The sequence below is a fragment of the Pristis pectinata genome, chromosome 8 (assembly GCF_009764475.1).
Source record: "Pristis pectinata isolate sPriPec2 chromosome 8, sPriPec2.1.pri, whole genome shotgun sequence".
Taxonomy (NCBI): domain Eukaryota; kingdom Metazoa; phylum Chordata; class Chondrichthyes; order Rhinopristiformes; family Pristidae; genus Pristis; species Pristis pectinata.
This window is the reverse complement of record NC_067412.1, coordinates 48,765,411-48,785,112: the sequence shown is the minus strand read 5'-3', so window position 1 is coordinate 48,785,112 and position 19,702 is coordinate 48,765,411. Positions and strand designations below refer to the sequence as shown.

The window sequence follows — 19,702 nt, the reverse complement described above, 5'->3', positions numbered from 1 at the left end:
AAGGGCGGGTGGGGTGGGTAGATGTGGAGGAACAAACAAACTGGCCCAGTATTGATATGGGGAAAGAGGGGCCTGTACAAGCTGCACAGAATGCACTGGAATAGGCAAAGGCTGGTTCCAATACAGGATAGAACCTGTTAAAAATGGACTTGGGAACAGCTACTTTCAGGCAAGTCTTCCTATGGGAGTCATTCAAAATGGAATAATGAGAGTTCAGGACCAACATGTGACCATAAGAGTGAAAGGCAAGACTAGCAAGTCCAAAAAAACTTGAAAGGTTATCAAGGGTTAGATTAAGGAAAAAAAAGTTAGCTTATAGTAGGTATCGAGATAAGGAAAAGTCCTATTGGAATATTCAAAGTTTTAGGGGAGTAATTAGGAGGACAAAGAAGGGACGCACAGAATAAGCAACACCTGACTTTCCAGTTATCCTTGTTGATAGTGTGGAAGCTTGTCTTACGCTAAAAAGAGAGAGATAAATGTATGAGTGAAATGAGGTGAAAAATGACAGATGGAGTTAAATTCAGACAAATGTGAGGTGATGCATTTTAGTAGTACTAATGATGCTAGGGCATATACCATGGATCTTAGGGAGTATTGAGGCACAGAGTAGGAGTCCATAGATCCTTAATGGTGGCAACACAGGTAATAATGTGGTCAGGAAGGCATATGTGATACTGGCCATCATTAGGAAGGATGTGAGGGTGCAGTGGAGGTTCACTGGGATGGAGCAGTTCAGTTATGAGGAGAGATGAGAGAAGCTTGGTCTGTTCTCCCTGAAGCAGAGGAGTTAAGAGGGAACATGATTGAGGTATTTAAAATTATGACGGGTACAGATAGGGTAGACTGCAGGAAACATTTCCCCATATCAGAAGTGGATAAAACTAGAGGGTAAAGGGGAAGAGATTTAGAGGGGATATGAGGATGACCTTCTTCACGAGAGTGGTAAGTATTTGAAATGCACTGCCTGAGAGAGTGGTTGAAGCTAGGCTGCTGATAGCATTTAAATCTCTAGATGAGCGGTTGAATCGCTTAGGCATAGGCAGCTATAGGCCAAGTGCTGGGAGATGGGATTAATAAGGAAGGTTGCTCACTGGTTGGAATGGATAAGCTGGGCTGAATGGCCTGTTTCCATGCTGTATGGCTTTACAAATCACTCCATATTCTTGCCCCTCTGTATCTCTGTAATCTCCTTCTGTTTCACAACCTTTTGCAAAGTTTGTTCTCTGCAAATTTATATTCATCCCCAAATTTACTTGGTGCATCATTGCCAACCGAAGCTTCAGCATAAAAGGCCCAATCCTAAAGTTTTCTCCCTAAACCTCTCCAGCAATCTTGTTCTCTTTCCTCTTTTAAGATGATCCTCCAAACCTCCTACTTTGACCAAGCTTTGCTTATCTGCTATAATATCTACAGTTACCCTGATGTCTGTTTTTGTTTGAAAATGCTCCTATGAAATGCTAATGGACATTTTGCTACATTAAAGGCTCTCTTTCAGTGGGTGATTTGGGTTTGTGCTATAATTTCAATTTACATTGCTGACAATGGCAATTTGCAAACTTGGATATGTTGCTGGCTCTTCAATCATCTAATATGCTAACTAGTTGCTTACAAGTCAAATCTTTGCTGGATGCCACAAGTCAGATCCTGCCAATCACAGCCTGTCCATTTACCTACTCTTGTCCTTTAGCTATTTTTAGTCCTTGTATTCCTCTCTACCATTGTAATCACCTTTTCAAAATACACTCAGATTTGTCAAGTATTTTCTAACCATCCATGCTGGCTGTCAGATCAGCTGAATATTTTTACTTTAGTCAGTTACTCCATCCTTAATTACAGCGTTCGTGATTTTCTGACAACAGATGTTAGGATAACTCTCCATCATTCTGTTTTCCCTTTCACGCCTTTTTAATAATGGATTGATATACCTAATTATTCAATCTAACGGGACAGTTCCTGAATGATGCCAAATTCTACTTTGAATTTGTATGTGATTGTGTTAATCCAGCATTAACTTTTAAACCAAAGTAAATTTAGGTGTGTTCTATGATATTTTTACAAATTCAACAATTACAAGTTCTGTTTAACTGAATGTCATAATATATGCGTTATAATGTTTCAGGTCAATGATTTTTCATGTTCTAGTGAAATGTTAACTCTTTCTTGCATGACCTGTTGAATGTTCCCAGCATTTTCTGTTTTCATTTCAGATTTCCAGCATCTATAGTTTTTTACCTTCTGATTTTTTTTTATTGCCCACAATTAGACAATGAAGTAACAAGGCACGATTAAAAAGGAAAAAAAAACAAGTACTACAAACAGGGATCAAATGCTGGATATAACTATTTTATTACTTCTCAGCCTGCACTCTGTGACCTCCTTTCAAGCTGTAATAATCCTATGATGGACAGAAGTAGAGCAATCAATGGGATATGGGGCACAGAGACAGGTCATTCTGCCCAACCAGTTCATGTTGGCACTTATACTCCATTTAGCCTTCATTTAAAACTGTTAGATTAACACTCAATTCCCTTCTCCCTCACATGCTTATCCCTCCCTTCATTCTGTACTATTCGCTTTACCTCCTTCCTGCAATAACGAGTTCTCCATTTTCAGCACTCTTTTGGTAAAAGAGGTTTCTTTTGAATTTCTGGATTGGATTTTGATGATAGCTTCTCTTATGCACTTCCCTGTGCATAAATATTATCTTTACATCCACCCTTTTGAAACCCATCATATAGACTTGTATCAGGCCACCCCTCAGGCTTCTTTCCTCGAGTAGAGACCCAGTCTGTTCATCCTTTCTTGTATCCCCATGTTTCAGAAATTATCCTTTTCCATATTCTCTGTAGCATCTTCAGAGCTTCTGTATCTTTTCCATAATATGGTGACCAGAGTTGAATCCAGTAGTCTTAAGTGTGATTTAACTGAAGTTCAAAAAAGCTTTAGCATTACTTCTATCCATCGAGAAAAAAATCCTAGTTCTGCATTGCTGCTTTACCTATAGCACAACTTTACGATTTGTGTACCGAGATTTTTTTGTTATTCTACCCTAGCTAGATTTGCAACGTTCAAGTAATGTGACCACTCTGTTCTCCCTGTCAAAATATGCTGCCTTGCATTAATCTGTGCTGAGTTCCATTTTCCAATTATTTTCCCATTTCACAAGGAACACTCCTCCCAATTTGGTCTTATCTTCAATTTTAATATTTTTCTTTCTTCTAGAGATTAAATCATCCATGTAAATTGTGAACGGCAGTGCTTCCGGCACTAATCCTTGTGGAACATTACTACCCACCTTCTGTAAATATCTGCCCTTTACTCCCATGCTCTGCTTTCTGTCCTCAAATCTGTAAACGCGGCCCCCCCCCCCCCCCCCCCCCCATTTGCTTGCACCTGCACATCATCCCCTACCTCGCTTGGTTCCACCTATCATTTACCTGTCCCTGCCTCGCCCCTCCCTTTCACCTCTTTATACCGGCTATCTTCCCTCTACACTCTTCGTCCTGATGCGGGGTCTCAACTCAATATTAACCATCCCTTTGCCTCCGCAGATGTAGTTTGTCCTGCTGAGTTCCTCCAGCAGTTTGTTTTTGCTCCAGATTCCACCATCTGCAGTCTCTTGTGCTTCCAGAAGTTCATTCCACTTTTCCCTTGACACTTCATTGACATTTGTAGTCCATTGTGGGGTACTACTTTGAAGACCCTTTGAAAAGCGAGATGAATTATTACCACTCTATACCATTGTATAATTTTTTTGTAACCACCTCAAAAAAAAAATTTCAATGAATTTGGGTCAAGTAAGAGTTTCCCTTCAGAAATCCATGCTGACTATTATTATGTTTGTTTTGTTTCAATGTTCCTCATTATTCTCTTTGAGTAAGAATTCCATTATTTTTCCTAGCTCCTGGTCTGTAATTCCCTGTTCATGTTCCATCCACCAGTTCTAAGTATGGCATGACATTAGTCATCCACCAATCTTAAATGCAGAATAGTATTTGGCTACCTTGGATATTTTTGTTGTAAAATAGGTAAAAATACTGTGGCTAATATACCAATAAGGCCTGCACTTTCTGGAATTAATTGGTATTGGTTTATTATTGTCACTTGTACCGAGGTACGGTGAAAAACTTGTCTTGCATACAGTTCGTACAGATCAATTCATTACAACAACGCATTGAGGTAGTGCAGGATAAAAACAATAACAGAATTCAGAGTAAAGTGTCACAGCTACAGGAAAGTGCATTGCAGGTAGACAATAAGGTGCAAGGTTATAACAAGGTAGATTGTGAGGTCAAGAGTACATCTCATCGTATAAGGGAACCATTCAATATCTTATCACAATGGGATAGAAGCTGTCCTTGCGCCTGGTGGTATGTGCCCTCAGGCTCCTGTATCTTCTGCCTGATGGGAGAGGGGAGAAGTGAGAATGACCTGGGTGGGTGGGGTCTTTGATTATGCTGGCAGCCTTACCAAGGCAGCGAGAGATATAAACAGAATCCATGGAGAGGAGGCAGGTTTCTGTGATGTGCTGGGCTGTGTCCACAACTCTCTGCGGTTTCTTCTGGTCCTGTGCAGAGCAGTTGCCATACCGTGATGCATCCAGATAGGATGCTTTCTATGGTGCATTGATAAAAGTTGGTGAGGGTCAAAGGGGACATGCCAGATTTCTTTAGCCTCCTGAGGAAGTAGAGGCGCTGGTGAGCTTTCTTGGTCATGGCGTCTATGTGGTTGACCAGGACAGGCTATTGGTGATGTTCACTCCAACGAAATTGAAGCTCTCAACCCTCTCGACCTCAGCACCATTGATGTAGACAGGTGTATGTACACTGCCCTCTTTCCTGAAATCAACGACCAGCTCTTTTGTTTTGCTGCCGTTGAGGGAAAGGTTGTTGTCATGACACCTTGTCACTAAGCGCTCTATCTCCTTCCTGTATTCCAACTCATCATTATTTGAGATATGGCCCACTACGATGGTATCATCTGCAAACTTATAGATGGAGTTAGAGCAGAATCTGGCCACACAGTCATGAGTATATAGGGAGTAGAGTAGAGGGCTGAGGACGCAGCCTTGTGGGGCACCAGTGTTAAGAATAATCGTGCTGGAGGTGTTGCTGCCTATCCTCACTGATTGCGGTCTGTTGGTTAGAAAGTCAAGGATCCAGTTGCAGAGGGAGGTGTTGAGTCCCAGGTCTCGGAGTTTGGTGATGAGTTTGCTTCGAATTATAGTATTGAAGGTGGAGTTGTACTCAAACAATAGTCTAACGTAGGTGCCTTTACTATCCAGATGCTCTAGAGATAAGTGTAGGGCCAGGGAGATGGCATCCACTGTAGACCTGTTTCGGTGATAGGCGAATTGCAGTGGGTCGAGGTTTTCTGGGAGGCTAGAGTTAATGCGTGCCAGCCTCTCGAAGCACTTCATGATGGTGAATGTCGGAGTTACCGGTTGGTAGTCATTTAGGCATGTTACCTTGTTTTTCTTAGGTACAGGGATGATAGTGGTCATTCTTAAATCAGGTGGGAACCTCAGATTGAATTAGGGAGAGGTTAAGTAAGTCTGCAAATACCCCCACCAGCTGATCAGCACAGTATCTGAGCACATGGCTAGGGACACCATCCGGGCCAGATGCTTACCATGGGTTCACTTTCCAGAAGACTGATTTTATGTCCTCGATGGTTCAGTTGCATTGGAGGCTGTCAGGGTGGGTGGTGACAAACCACTCCCCTTCTGTTCAAAATGTGCATAGACTGTGTTAAGCTCATCAGGAAGAGAATCGCTGTTGTTGACGATGCTGCCTGACTTCGTTTTGTAGCCTGTTATAGCATGTAAGCCCTGCCACAACTGACGGCTGGTCTGGGACTGTATCTGGGAAAAAGGTGCTGCTGTCCACTCTATCTATGCCTCTCATAACCTTGTGCACCTTAATAAAGTCACCTCTCATCCTCTGTTGCTCCAAAGAGGAAAGCCCTAGCTCGCTCAACCTTCCCTCATATGACATGTTCTCTAATGCAGGCAGCATCCTGGTAAATCTCCTCTGCATCCTCCCTAGATCTTCCACATCCTTCCTATAATGAGGCGACCAGAACTGAACACAGTACTCCAAGTGTGGTCTAACCAAAGTTTTGTAGAGCTGCAACATTCTTGAACTCAATCCCCTGACTAATGAAGGCCTGCACACCATACACCTTCTTAACCACCCTATCAACTTGTGTGGCAACTTTGAGGGATCTATGAACTTGGACCCCAAGATCACTCTGTTCTTCCACACTGCTTAGAATCCTGCCATTAACCTTGTACTCTGCCTTCAAGTTTGATCTTCCTAAGTGTACCACTTCACACTTTTCCAGATTGAACTCCATCTGCCACTTCTCTGCCCAGCTCTGCATCCTGTCTATATCCTGTTGTGACCTACAACAACCTTCTACACTGTCCACAACACCTCCAACGTTCGTGTCAACTGCAAACTTTCTAACCCACCCTTCCATTTCCTCATCCAAGTCATTTATAAAAGTCACAAAGAACAGGGGTCATAGAACAGATCCCTGCAGAACACCACTAGTCACCGACCTCCAGGCAGAATACTCTCCATCTACTACCACCCTCTGCCTTCTGTGGGCAAGCCAATTCTGAATCCATACAGCCAAGTCTCCATTGATCCCGTGCCTCATGACTTTCTGGATGAGCCTACCATGGGGAACCTTGTCAAACGCCTTACTAAAATCCATATACACGACATCCACTGCTCTATTTTCATCAATTTGTCACCTCCTCAAAAAAACTCAATTAGGCTCATGAGGCACGACCTGCCCCTCACAAAGCCATGTTGACTATCCCTAATAAGACTATGTTTCTCCAAATGCTCGTAAATCCTGTCCCTAATAATTCTCCCCAATAGTTTGCCCACCAGTGACGCAAGACTCACTGGTCTGTAATTCCCAGGATTATCCCTATTACCTTTCTTGAACAATGGAACAACATTTGCCATCCTCCAATCCTCTGGTACCACTCCTATGGCCAGGAGGACGCAAAACCATCATCAATGCCCCAGCAATCTCTTCCCTCACTTCCTGTAGGAACCTGGGGTATATCCCGTCTGGCCCTGGGGACTTATCTATCCTAATGTTTCTCAGAAGCTGCAACACTGTCTCTTTCTTAACCTCGACGTGCTCCAGTAAATTAGCCTGTTCTGCATTGACTTCACATTTGTCAAAGTCCCTCTCCCTGCTGAACACTGAAGCAAAGTATTCAGTAAGGACCTCCCCTCCATCCTCCATCTCCAGGCACATGTTTCCCTTTTATCCATGAGCAGTCCTACCCTCACTCTTGTCATCATCCTGTTCTTTACATATGTGTAGAACGCCTTGGGGTTTTCCTTAATCTGACTCACCAAGGCCTGCTTATGTTCCCTTCTAGCTCTCCTAAGTCTTATAACTCTCAAGAGCCCTGTCTGATTTTTGCTTCCTAAACCTTAAGTATGCTTCCTCCTCCTTGACGAAATGTTCCACCTCTCTTGTCAACCATGGTTCTTTCACCTATCATCCTTTCCCTGTCTCAGTGGGACAGACCTATCCTGAGCCCCATGTAAATGGTCCCTAAACAAATTCCACAGTTCTACTGTGCATTTCTGAGAACATCTGTTCCCAATTCATGCTCACAAGTTCCTGCCTAATATCATCGTAATTAGCTCCCCCCCCACCCCCCCAATTAAAAACTTTCTCATATTGTCTGCTCCTATCCTTGTCCATAGCTATGCTAAAGGTCAGGGAGTTGTGGTCACTATCTCCGAAATGCTCACCCACCAAGAGATGTCACCTGACCAGGTTCATTGCCTAGTACTAGATCTAGTATGGCCTCTCTTCTAATCAGCCTGTCCACATATTGTGTCAGGAATCCTTCCTGGATATACACAACAAATTCTGCCCCATCTAAATCTTTTGCACTAAGGAGGTGCCAATCAATATTAGGGAAGTTGAAGTCACACATAACTACAACCCTGTTGTTTTTGCACCCTTCTGAAATCTGCCTACTTATCTGCTCCTTAGAGTCCTGATGGCTACTGGGGAGCCTATAGAATACTCCCAGTAGAGTGATTGCTCTCTTCCTGTTTCTGACTTCCTACACTGACTCAGTGGTTGATCCCTCCACAAGGTCCTCCCTTTCTACAACTGTGAAACTTGCCCTGATTAGCAATGCACTCCACTCCCTCCCCTCCCTTTACCTCTCTCCCCATCCCTTTTGAAACATCTAAACCCTAGAACATCAAGCAACCAATTCTGCCCTTGCAACAGCCAAGTCTCTGTAATGGCCACAATATCATAATTCCATGTACTGATCCATACTCTAAATTCATCACCCTTATTCTTAATACTTGCATTAAAATAAACACATATTAACCTATCCAACTGACTGTATTTATGCCCTATCCACTGCCTATCCTTCCTCACAGACTCTCTGCACATTGCATCTACCTTTACGCCAACTGCTCCATCATCTGACCTAGCATTATGGTTCAAATCCCCCTGCCAACCTTGTTTAAACCGTCCTCAAAAGCTTTAGCAAACCTTCCCGCAAGGACATTGTTTCCTCCCAAATTCAGGTGCAATCGTCCCTTTTGTACAGGTTATACCTTCCCCAGAAGAGATCCCAATGATTCACAAATCTGAAACCCTGCCCCCCCGAATGGTGGTTTTAGAATGGTGCTGTGCATCTTCTTGCATTCCTTTGAATTTTCTGTTACAGAAAATTAGCAAGCACAACCACCAAGAATCCATAAAGAAAGAAATACTTATATTGATACGATGGGGCCAATCTTCTAATGAGATCCATGTGAACCTGTTGGCAATGCACCCATTATTAAGATATTCCCAATCCAGTTAATCCCTATTTCTTTTCAAACAAATCACATGTATTCAGTAACGGTGACGATGAAATGGGGCAGAACCTCATTGGCTGTCAAAGCATTTCCATGCTGATGTGTTCGGAGCCAGATTCCCAACAGAAGACTTTGCTAAAACAAGCAGCATGGCTAAGGAGGAGTCTGTAAATGATAGAAAACATAGAAAAACCTACAGCACAATTCAGGCCCTTCAGCCCACAAAGCTGTGCCGAACATGTGCCTACCCTAGAAATTACTAGGCTTTCCCACAGCCCTCATCTTGAGGCAGCAGAAGATTTGTCCCTACGTTTCTGTGATTTTAGCATTTGGAAGCTAAATTTAAAAAATACAATTTCAACAGTGAAAAATGTATAGTATAAGTACTCTAGAAATTCTGTATAGAGATATAATATTTAAATGTTTTAAAGCATTGTAGCTACTTAGAAAACCTCTTAGTCATTTGCTTCCTCCTAGAAGTTATTTCAGTCTGTCAATTTACTTAGAAAGTATACTGTATGTGATGTGCACCTGGCAATCTAGGTCTTCATATTGAAGGTAATGGACTTCTGCACTGTAATGCTGCTTTTCTAGAATACAAATGTAGGACTGTTTGTCTTAAAACGATTAAGTAACTCTTGGAAATCAGTGCTTTAAATGAAGATACAGGCAGGTTGGGGAAGATCATATTTGTTCTGCAGGTCTCTGCCTTTTCCGAGTGTAATGTTGCAAGTACCCATCTGCAGCATTGAAAAGATTGTTTCTCAGCGAACTATTTAAGTTCTTATTAAAGAGTTGAGGATTAACTCTTTATGATGAAGAGTCAAAAATGTTGAGTTAAGTCAAAAATCTTCTGCCCTTACCATCATTTAAAGTTGCATTTAGCACTAAGTTCTGTAACCATTTATCCCACCATTTCAAATTTGTGTATAAATCTAGTCTTAGCTTCACTTTACCTACCTCTGTGACGTTGGCACTGAACCCAGAAATCTTCTGATTCCAGGCCCTTTAGCATTCCCCCAACTCCTTCTCCACCCCCCCCCCCCCCCCCCCCACCCCCCAAATTAATGGTCATGCCCCTCCAATCATTCTCATCCAAACTCACCTCTTCAACAAACTTCTGGTCACTTCTCTATCTGTTCCTTTTGCTCAGTATCAAGTTTTTCCTTGCAACTTTGAGAAGTTCCTGGGAATGTTTCAACAATTGTGTTCTATTGTGGCTTTGTTTAGTTGCAATTATTCATATCACCACACGAGGGCAGTAAAGAAACAATTACCTGATTGAGTAGAAACTGCTTGCAGGATTCATCTTAATGTTAGGGAGTCATTTTATGGGAAACAGTTGAAAGCAACTTAAACTTCTTGCCAGGATGGTGATGTAAATATCTTACCAGTTGTGTTACATATGTGACAGTGGTCACTTCCTTGTATGTTTGCTGAACTGTTCTCTACTGGCTTCTCACCACCTCTGGATAAACTGCACTCTCCAGTTCTCATCTTTGTTAATTGAACTCTTAAATTTGCAGATAATTGATAAGAGCAAACGAGATCCTTCCGAGGAGATTGAAATACTAATGCGCTATGGACAGCATCCAAACATCATTACTTTGAAAGATGTAAGCTGATTATTTTATTCTAATTGCCTGAATCATTCTGCAGTGTATCTCAAGGTCATTTGCACAGAACACTCTTGGCAGGTTTATTCCATTCTCCTTTTGCCTATTAAATAGGATTCTTCCATCCTGAAGTCATCCGATTTCTGTTTGTCTAATTGTATATTTGCATTTTGCTGCCTTAGTCAGCTTACTAGCCTGCTATTTCTGCTGTTGTGTGTTAACATAATAAGTTTACTTCATTACCAGTGGAGTATTCCATTGAAGTAACATTGTACAACTGGACCTTCTGAAATAGTATTTGTACCCAAATGGAGAAAATTAGAAAGTGCTTTGTCCTCCTCATTTTTTTTTGACACTTCTTGATCTAGCACTCTGAAAGCATACTATCAGAATCCCGTCATTGTCTGAGCCAGATACCATTTTGACTTGGATGACTGTCACAACCCTGGAAATCCTCAGCTATTTGGTGCCTTTGTGGCACTGCACAGCTTCATGAAGAAGGTGCATCATCCTGTCAATGCATGTTGATATTACCCTTTAAAACATTACTGAAGTATTCAGAACTGCATTGAAAGAAACTCAAATGGACAGGTACCAATCATTTCTCACATTCTGATACAAATCCACATGTTTTTGCCTTTGAGAGAACTCTGTACATATGCATTTGTGTGTACATCCAGAGATTCCCTACTGTTCCTAAAATCTTTTAAATAAAGACTACCATCATTTTCAAAATATTTAATCACTGTATAAAATTGGATTCTACACTGCTTTCAGAGCCTTATACCAGGCAATATCATTGAGGTTGGTACTCTTCTACTGCAGAGAAAAGTAGAAAAGAGACTTTGTCTTTATTTGTACATGTATGTATCAAAGGAACATACAGTCCTTGGAATCAGTTCCACCATTCATTGGGAATGTGGTAGTTTCCCATTTCTCCTAATATCTTTGATACTCAGATTTTAAATTAATTATTGTCAAAGTTTCAGTTGTTTGGAATATACGATTCCAAATTTCTACCATCACCTACGTTCCGAAGTGTTTCCTAATTTCATTCCAGGAAGACCTTAATCTAGTTTTTAAGATAAGCCTCTGATCCTAAAATCTCCAACAGCAGAAATAGTTTCTTCCCACCTACTGAATCAGTCCCACTTAATATTTTGAGGATTCAGGTCCCTCCTTAACCTTCTGTATCTTTTGGATACAAAGAATTCTATGTGTCTTACTCTTCATATGTTTCTTGCCAGATCCCTAAACTACACCAGGTCCTGTTCATTTATCACCACAGGGCCTGCTGATCGGCACTGACCCCAATTAATGATGTTAAAATTCTCATTCTCATTTTCTAAACTCTTCATAATCATTACCTCCCTATTTCTGTAACCATCTTCAGTTCTATAACTCCCTTCCAATTTTGGACTATGAGCACAATCATCCATTTGCTCACGCCATCACTTGTGCTGGTGGCTTCAGTTGCCAAAGTCCTCTCCCAAAATTTCAACATCTCCTTCCTCATCTATCTCTTTGACTAAGCCTTATGTCATCTGACCTAATATCTTCTGTGGCTTGATTTTGGGACTATGTACTGCATTAAGGTGCTACATAAATGGAAGTAGTTGTTTGCTGAAAAATTCCATGTGTTTTAACATATGTTAGTAATTAGTTTTTATGTATACTTTTAAATTGCACTGTTGTATTGTGTTTATGCAAATAAATTGTATTTGTATAACTTTAGAAATAAAGACAAAATGCCAGCTTGTGTGGCATGTGATGTTTGAGCATTAACCACAATAGGATTTAATTATATTATTTGTTCAGATGCTCTAATAAGAACCCTGTATTTGCTGTAAAATTTGACATTTATACGCCAAGGATATTGTTGTTAAGAAATTTGGATGTAATTCTGCAGCGGCTGTTTTGCACATACAGGTATATGATGATGGCCGATATGTTTACCTTGTCACTGAACTATTGAAAGGAGGTGAGCTACTCGATAGGCTCCTTCGCCAGAAATTCTTTTCAGAACGAGAAGCCAGTGCTGTGCTCTTCACAATAACAAAAACTGTGGACTACCTTCACTGCCAAGGGGTAAGACCTTGTCTATAGCAGATTATCATTTTTGAAGTCTCTAAAATGAGCAACCTTACTCTGTTTTTTTTGTTTTGGTTTAAAAGTTTAAGCCTACATTTGAAAAACTATGAGCTGATTCTTTTTATTGAACACTTGAAATGTAGCACTAGGATTCCAAGTGAGAAATACATTGCAGTTTTTGTTTTACATTTTTAATAATTATTGAACAAAATGTTTTTAATGGTGAGATTAAGTTTTATTTTGATTTAATTTTTGAAAAGGCCATGAGAAGCCTATTATATGCGCTGCAAACACTTGACTCTGTGTTCCTTCAGCATTCAGCAGGCTCAAGGACAGCTTCTATTCTGCTGTTATAAGACTATTGACCAGTTCCCTAGTATGATAAAATGGACTCTCGACCTCACAATCTACCTCGTTATGACCTTGCACCTCATTGTCTACTTGCATGGCATTTTTTCTGCAGCCGTTACACTTTATTCTGCATTCTGTAATTGTTTTGCTTTGTACTACCTTGATGCACCGTGTAATGGATTGGTCTGTGTCAACGATATGCTAGACATGTTTTTCACTCTACCTCGCTACATGTGACAATGATAAACCAATTCCAATTAAGCATGAAGCATAAGCTTCATTCAGGTTATGTAGGTAGTGTCAACCAAGGCACAGTTGATAGCATTCTTAACTCCCAAGTTTTCAGGTTACAAAATCAAGTCCCACTTCAGAAACATGCCCCAGCCGGTCCACCTTGTGCACATTCAGTGACACACTGCATACTGTGCTGTATGTTGATGAGAGCTCTTGATCATTGACATTGTTGTAGGGCAGTCAGCAGAAGGTTGAGCTCTGTACCAAGCTCCCTGTGCAGCAGGCAGGGGGGCAGAGGTGAGCACCAGGTTCCAGGCGCAGTGGCAGTAGCACCTCTTTATCTCCCCATGTACTATACACTTTCCTATTTTGGTGATGATTTCGTTGGTGCTCTTGTTCCTGGGAATGTATCCTGAGCGTCAAGCAAGGTACCAGTCTATTTGGGAATATTGCACTACCAGACCTGCAATCTTTTGGACGAGGTGCTAAATTTGTCCGTTAGGTTGAATTAAGATATCCTAAGATATCCTTCATTGACCTGGATAATATTTACCCTTCAGTCAACATCACAAAAGCAGGTTATCTGGTTTCTCTTGGTTGTCATAGAGTTATACAGCATGGAAATGGGCCCTTTGGCCTAACTTATCCATGTTGATCAGGTTGCATACTAGAGCTGGTCTCATTTGCCAGCAATTGGCCCATATCCCTTTAAACCTTTTCTATCCATGTACCTGCTCAAATGTTTCTTGTGGTGTTTGCTATGCACTAGTTGGCAGTTGCCTTTCCTTTATGATCACGGTTCAGAAAGTGCATTGTTCTAATGCATTTTACTAGGTCTTGAAGGTGTAAAACTCTAAGTCTTTTTTGTTTATGTACCTAGCTCATATCATCCATTTATATCTTTGTAAAAAAGGTATTGAATGATGAGAAAGTTCATCATAACCAAAACGTGAACTAAAATACTCAAGTTAAGCAGCATCTACGAAAAGAGAAACAGGGAAAGTGCAAGGAACTCATGCATTCAATAAAACAAAGCAATCCCACAACCAACCCCTGTCCTTACTGAAAATCAAAACATCCGCAGGTCAGGCTGCTTGTGTAGGAGGAAGAAACAGAGATAACATTTCAGCTCGAAGACCTTTCATCAGAACTGGGAAGGCGAAAAAAGAAGCTTGTTAATCTGCAGGGAAGGTGGGGAAGGGGGAACACCTCTGATAGGGTAAAACCAGGGTAACCTTGGGTATAAACTGTAAAAAAAAGTTAACTGGTCAATGAGTGAATGGGACCAGTCAGAGAGTGAGAACATGGGCAAGGGAACATTGTTAATGTATCTATTTTGGACCCTTATGAGAATAATGTGTTCGGAATATAAAAGGCAAAGTATTTCTTATCTAAACTGTTCATAATTTCTTCAGAAGAGTATATCCGTTCTATAAAACTTAATGTGAATGTTGGTCATGTTTATATGCTATAAATAAGCTTTTGATATTCCAGATGGGTGACACAGTGATGCAGCAGTCAGTGCTGCTGCCACACAGCTCCAGCAACCTCGCTTCCACCCCGACCTTGGGTGCCACCCTGTGTGGAGTTTGCACATTCTCCTTGTGGTCACATGGGTTTCCCCCAAGTGCTCTGGTTTCCTCCCCATCCCAAAGATGTGCTGGCTGGAAGTTTAATCAAGTTTGCCTTAATTAGTCGAGGCATTGAGTTCAAGAGTCAGGAAGTTATGTTACAGCTTTATAGAACTCTGGTTAGGCCACATCTGGAATATTGCATTCAATTCTGGTTGCCCCATTATAGGAAGGATGTGGAGGCTTTGGAGAGGGTGCAGAAGAGGTTTACCTGGATGCTGCTTGGATTAGAGGGCATGTGCTATAACAAGAGGTTGGACAAACTAGGGTTGTTTTCTCTGGAGCGGCAAAGGCTGAGGGGAGACCTGATAGAAGTTTATAAGATTATGAGAGACATAGATAAGAGTAGACAGCCAGTATCTTTTTCCCAGGTCGAAATGTCTAATACTAGAGAAGGGGGTAAGTTCAAAGGTGGGGCAAGTTTTTTTTTACACAGAGTAGTGGGTGCCTGGAATGCATTGCCAGGGGTATTGGTGGAGGCAAATACGACAGAGGCTCTTAGATAGGCACATGAATGTGCAGAGAATGGAAGGATATGGACATTGTGTAGGCAGAAGGGATTAGTTTAGTTAGGCATTTGATTACTAGTTAGTTCAGCACAACATTGTTCTCAAATACATGAGAGAATGAGACTGATGGGAATGCTCCAAGAGCTGGCATAGACTGCTGAAGAAAAGACCTCCTTTTATAATATTAGTAAAAATGAGAAGTATGAATTGTTAGATCTGGACATGATGTTGTTCAGAAGATTCTTCGGAAGTCAAGAATGAGGTGCAAATCTTGTGGTTACAGCCGTTTTGTTAGATGTTCATCATAGTACCGGTCAGACAGGGTCAGCCTATACCAGGAAGCAAGGCAAGTAAAGAAGTATCAAAGAACTTGACCACATGCTCTCTTTTTATACTGTAAACCAGTTTAGATAGAGAACCTGTGAACAGGTACTGACTGAGTCACACTTTTGCAGACAAAGAAACTACAGAAGTGTAGAACCAAATATACAGGAAGTCCCTGACTTACGAACGCCCGACTTATGAACACCTGTACTTACAAACCGACCTTCGTGGTCGGTTCGTAAGCGCGCCCGGCCCCCAATCCTACCACAGCGGCGGTACACCTCCTTTGGCCCAACCCCGGGCCAAGGGCGCATGTGCGGCTGGGGCCATGTGCGGCCACGATCCCTGGCCCAGGTGCGCGTGTGCAGACACTGTTCTGAATTATGTACAAAATTGGGTTACGAACAGTCTCAAAAATGGAACTCATCCGTAACCTGGGGACTTCCTGTACTACATGTTTACAGACAAACAGGTGATTATAAAACATATAAGCAATCGTAAAGAAAGCTAAAACTACAAGGAAAAACAATAAAAACAACAATCTGCATCCTAATCCAACAGAATCCTATGAATAATTTTTGTGCCTTGTTTTTACATAGGTTGTGCATAGGGATTTAAAGCCAAGTAACATTCTGTACATGGATGAATCTGGTGATCCTGAATCCATTCGAATATGTGACTTTGGGTTTGCTAAACAACTGCGTGGTGAGAATGGCTTGCTTATGACTCCGTGTTACACAGCCAACTTTGTGGCTCCTGAGGTAAACCAAATTCCCACTTTATCTATTGCCCATCTTAAGAGAATTTTAAAAAAAAATTTTATTTACAGCGTGGTAACAGGCCCTTCCGACCCAACGAGTCCGCGCCGCCCATTTTAAACCCCCAAATTAACCTAACTGTATGTCTTTAGAATGTGGGAGGAAACCGGAGCACCCGGAGGAAACCCATGCAGACACGGGAGAACGTACAAACTCCTTACAGACAGCGACAGGAATCGAACCCCGATTGCTGGCGCTGTAATAGCGTTGTGCTAACTGCTACGCCACCGTGCCGCAAAAAGAGACTGAATATTTATCTTGAAAGTGGTCAATCTCTTTAGAAATATTTATTAAACCTAATGACATTTTAATACTTAGTATATTCTGTTTTGAAGAATGGAGCTGCCAAAAGACTTTTCAATGGCAAATGGAAGTAGGTCAGTTATAGGTTTAGAACAAAATGATCTTGCAAAAGATAAAGCTGTCATGTAGCTTAAGTGCTGATTGGTTTTGAATTGCAGTTTGCTTGATTGCTTCTGTAATACATGTCATAAATCCTGGATGGAAATTTATGTAACAAACTGCAACAGATTAAATTATATCAAGGGTCCAAACAATTTAAGTCCTCGTGTACTGATGTCAATTTTGCCTTGGTTATAAGACTATCAAAAGGTTCTGGGTTAATGACCAATTCAAGAGACCTGAGCACATAGTCTAAGCTGGTACTTCAACACAATTCTAAGGACGGTGCTGCAATAAAGAAGCTGCTGTTCTTCAGGTACAATAGTAGTCTCATTGGTCCCAGTGGCATCATCTGTGTTCTCAAATAGAAAGATCCCATCATGCCAAATGGAAGAGGAGGAATGTTCTTCCTCATTCCCTGACTGATATTTATCCCTCAATCAGCATCATTAAAATACATGGAATAAATTTTCCCATAAAATAATTTCATGATCAGGACCTATTTGAAAATTGGCTGCTAAGTTTGGACAATGGAGAGATACGTGAGTTGTATATCTTGGAAACTGCTGGTTGCCTTGTGGTGCTCTACCATAAGCCTTCCACAAACAGTATCTAGTCTTCAGCCACCACTTTCTTTTTAACAGCTTTCTAGATTCACACATTAATGGACCATTAACCTTGCTGCCAAAAGTTAGTTCTCATAATTAAAAGCCTGAGCACCGAGATAACAACTTGGCAATTGGAAATGCTATGGCACTTAATTTTCTGGCTCAGAAATCTGTTGTTTAATCTGATGTATCACTTTCTTTTAGGCAATGAATAGTTAAACATTTAAAAACGTAAAATTTAAATATTTATCTTAACCTTCTGACTCACCTCTGTCTTTCTGTCTTAACTAATTCAACTTTCTGTTCGTCATTCTTGTTAATTTTGTTTTCACTGAGGTTCCAGAAGCCCAGCTGGCAAAATGCAGAATTAAAGGGCATGGGCACATTGAGACAACTTGCTCCATGAAGATTTGGCCTATTAGCTGGTCGTTATCATATTGTTTGTGGAACCTTGCTGTATGCGAATTGCTGCGTATTACAACATTGATTACCATTCAAAGTAAAGTCAGCAAAAACAAAAGTGAACGTACTGGAAGTCTGAATTGAAATCAAACTCTGGAACTGTGCTGCATATCAGGCAAGATCTGTGGAGAGAGAATTTAGAAAAGTTACAAGTAAAAGATGCAGAAAAAAATGAAAGTAAGGAGAGAATGAACAAAACTTTGTAATAAGATTGAAGGCAGGCAAGATTGAAGAAAGTAAATGAACTGAAGTACTGGATGAAAGAGGGTTGTGGTGGGATAAGTACAAGAAAAAAAATAGGTCCGGACGAAGTATAGCTGAATCAATTTCTAAGATTACCAAAGGATGCTAGAAATCTGAACACAAACAGAAACTGCTGGAAATAAACAAAAATTAGAGATAATGAGCAACTCGCTGTTGAGTCAGGAGGTTGTGTTGTGTCTAATCAGAAGATATGGTGCCATTCTTACTTGCAGTATGTTTCATTGGAATGGGGTAAGCGACTGAGGTCAGAGTGGGATGGAGAATTTAAGTGACAGGCAACCAGCAGCTTACATTTTTCACTGAGTCTTTTTTTGAGGAGCTGTGAATGCAGTACATATATTAAAAGTACAAATATATCACTACCTCATCTGGAAAAAGTGTTTGGGAGACTGGGCAAGGCGAATGAAGAGATGAAAGGGCAAGGTTCCATTGGAAGGTGCTGTGGGAAGAGGAATGCGTATTGGTGGAGATAGAGAAATGAAGCTGTGTCCCAGAGGTAACAGACCTTTGAAAGGCTGGAAGCGGTGAATAAGCTGCTTCTAGTAATGGTATCACATTGGAGGTCTTGAAATATGTAGAGGGTGATCTGTTGAAACTGGATGCTGATGGAATGAAGTTGAGGACAAGGGTGGTCTTGTGCTGATTTTAGGAACATGGAGAAGCAGTAAGGAAGGAAATGGAAAAGGATGCAGTTGATGGCCTGGATGGAGATGAATCCACGTTGAATTTGGTACATGGGTGGCATTGTGAATGCAGATCCCTTGGAGGAACCAGAGGAATGGACAAGAGTCCTCAAGGAAACAGGGTAGTAGGAACTTTAGTCACGATAGCAGTGGGAGGCTTGCATTTGGTAGCAGTCAGTAGTCTGTCATTTTCCTGAAATGGAGATAGAGAAATCAGGAAAGGGAAGAGTCAGAGACGGGCCAAATGAAAGTGAGAGGAAGGTAGAAATTAGCATGAAGGTTGAACTTTTTGAGCTGAGGCAGGAAGTGCCCCTGTTACAGTCAGCAACGTACTGCAGGTAAAAAGGTGAAGCTGGAGACCTGAGTGAAACAAAGAATGGTCCACACGTCCAATCAAGAGACTGACGTGAAAACAGAGAATGCTTGGAATACTCAACAGGTCCAGGAGCATCCAGGGAGAGCAACATTAGAAATGGGAAAAGTTAGAAATTAAGTAGATTAAAGTTGCAAAGAAAGGGGCGAGGGGCAGAGGGGAACAAGTGGAAGATCTGTGATCTACCAAACAACAGCATCACCCTTGTCAGCAGTTTAATGATGGTTTAGCAGTAGGTTAATATGATGCTACAAGTTTAGATAGGGGTAATTAGAGTGACATCACACCAGCAGTGGAAAAAATTAGGGAGGATGAGAGGCCAGAAGGAGAGGTTCAAATGCTTTGAGAACCAATGACCTTGATGTTCGATGACACTATCAAGTCCCTCACCATCTTGGTGAGGTGGGAGGGGAGTGATCACTGTTGTCTGAAAACTCACCTGGACCAGCCACATAAATATAGT

At 41.3% G+C, this 19,702-nt stretch overlaps 1 protein-coding gene across 1 annotated transcript in view; it reads left to right on the top strand.

Annotated features, from left to right (window-relative positions):
• rps6kal (ribosomal protein S6 kinase a, like) overlaps nt 1-19,702 on the top strand; it is a 105,561-nt gene that overhangs the window by 75,509 nt on the left and 10,350 nt on the right. Inside the window, exons 16-18 of the mRNA XM_052021940.1 lie at nt 10,400-10,489; nt 12,419-12,577; nt 16,229-16,390. Coding sequence (XP_051877900.1) covers nt 10,400-10,489; nt 12,419-12,577; nt 16,229-16,390 — 411 coding nt within the window. The remainder of the gene's footprint in view (nt 1-10,399; nt 10,490-12,418; nt 12,578-16,228; nt 16,391-19,702) is intronic.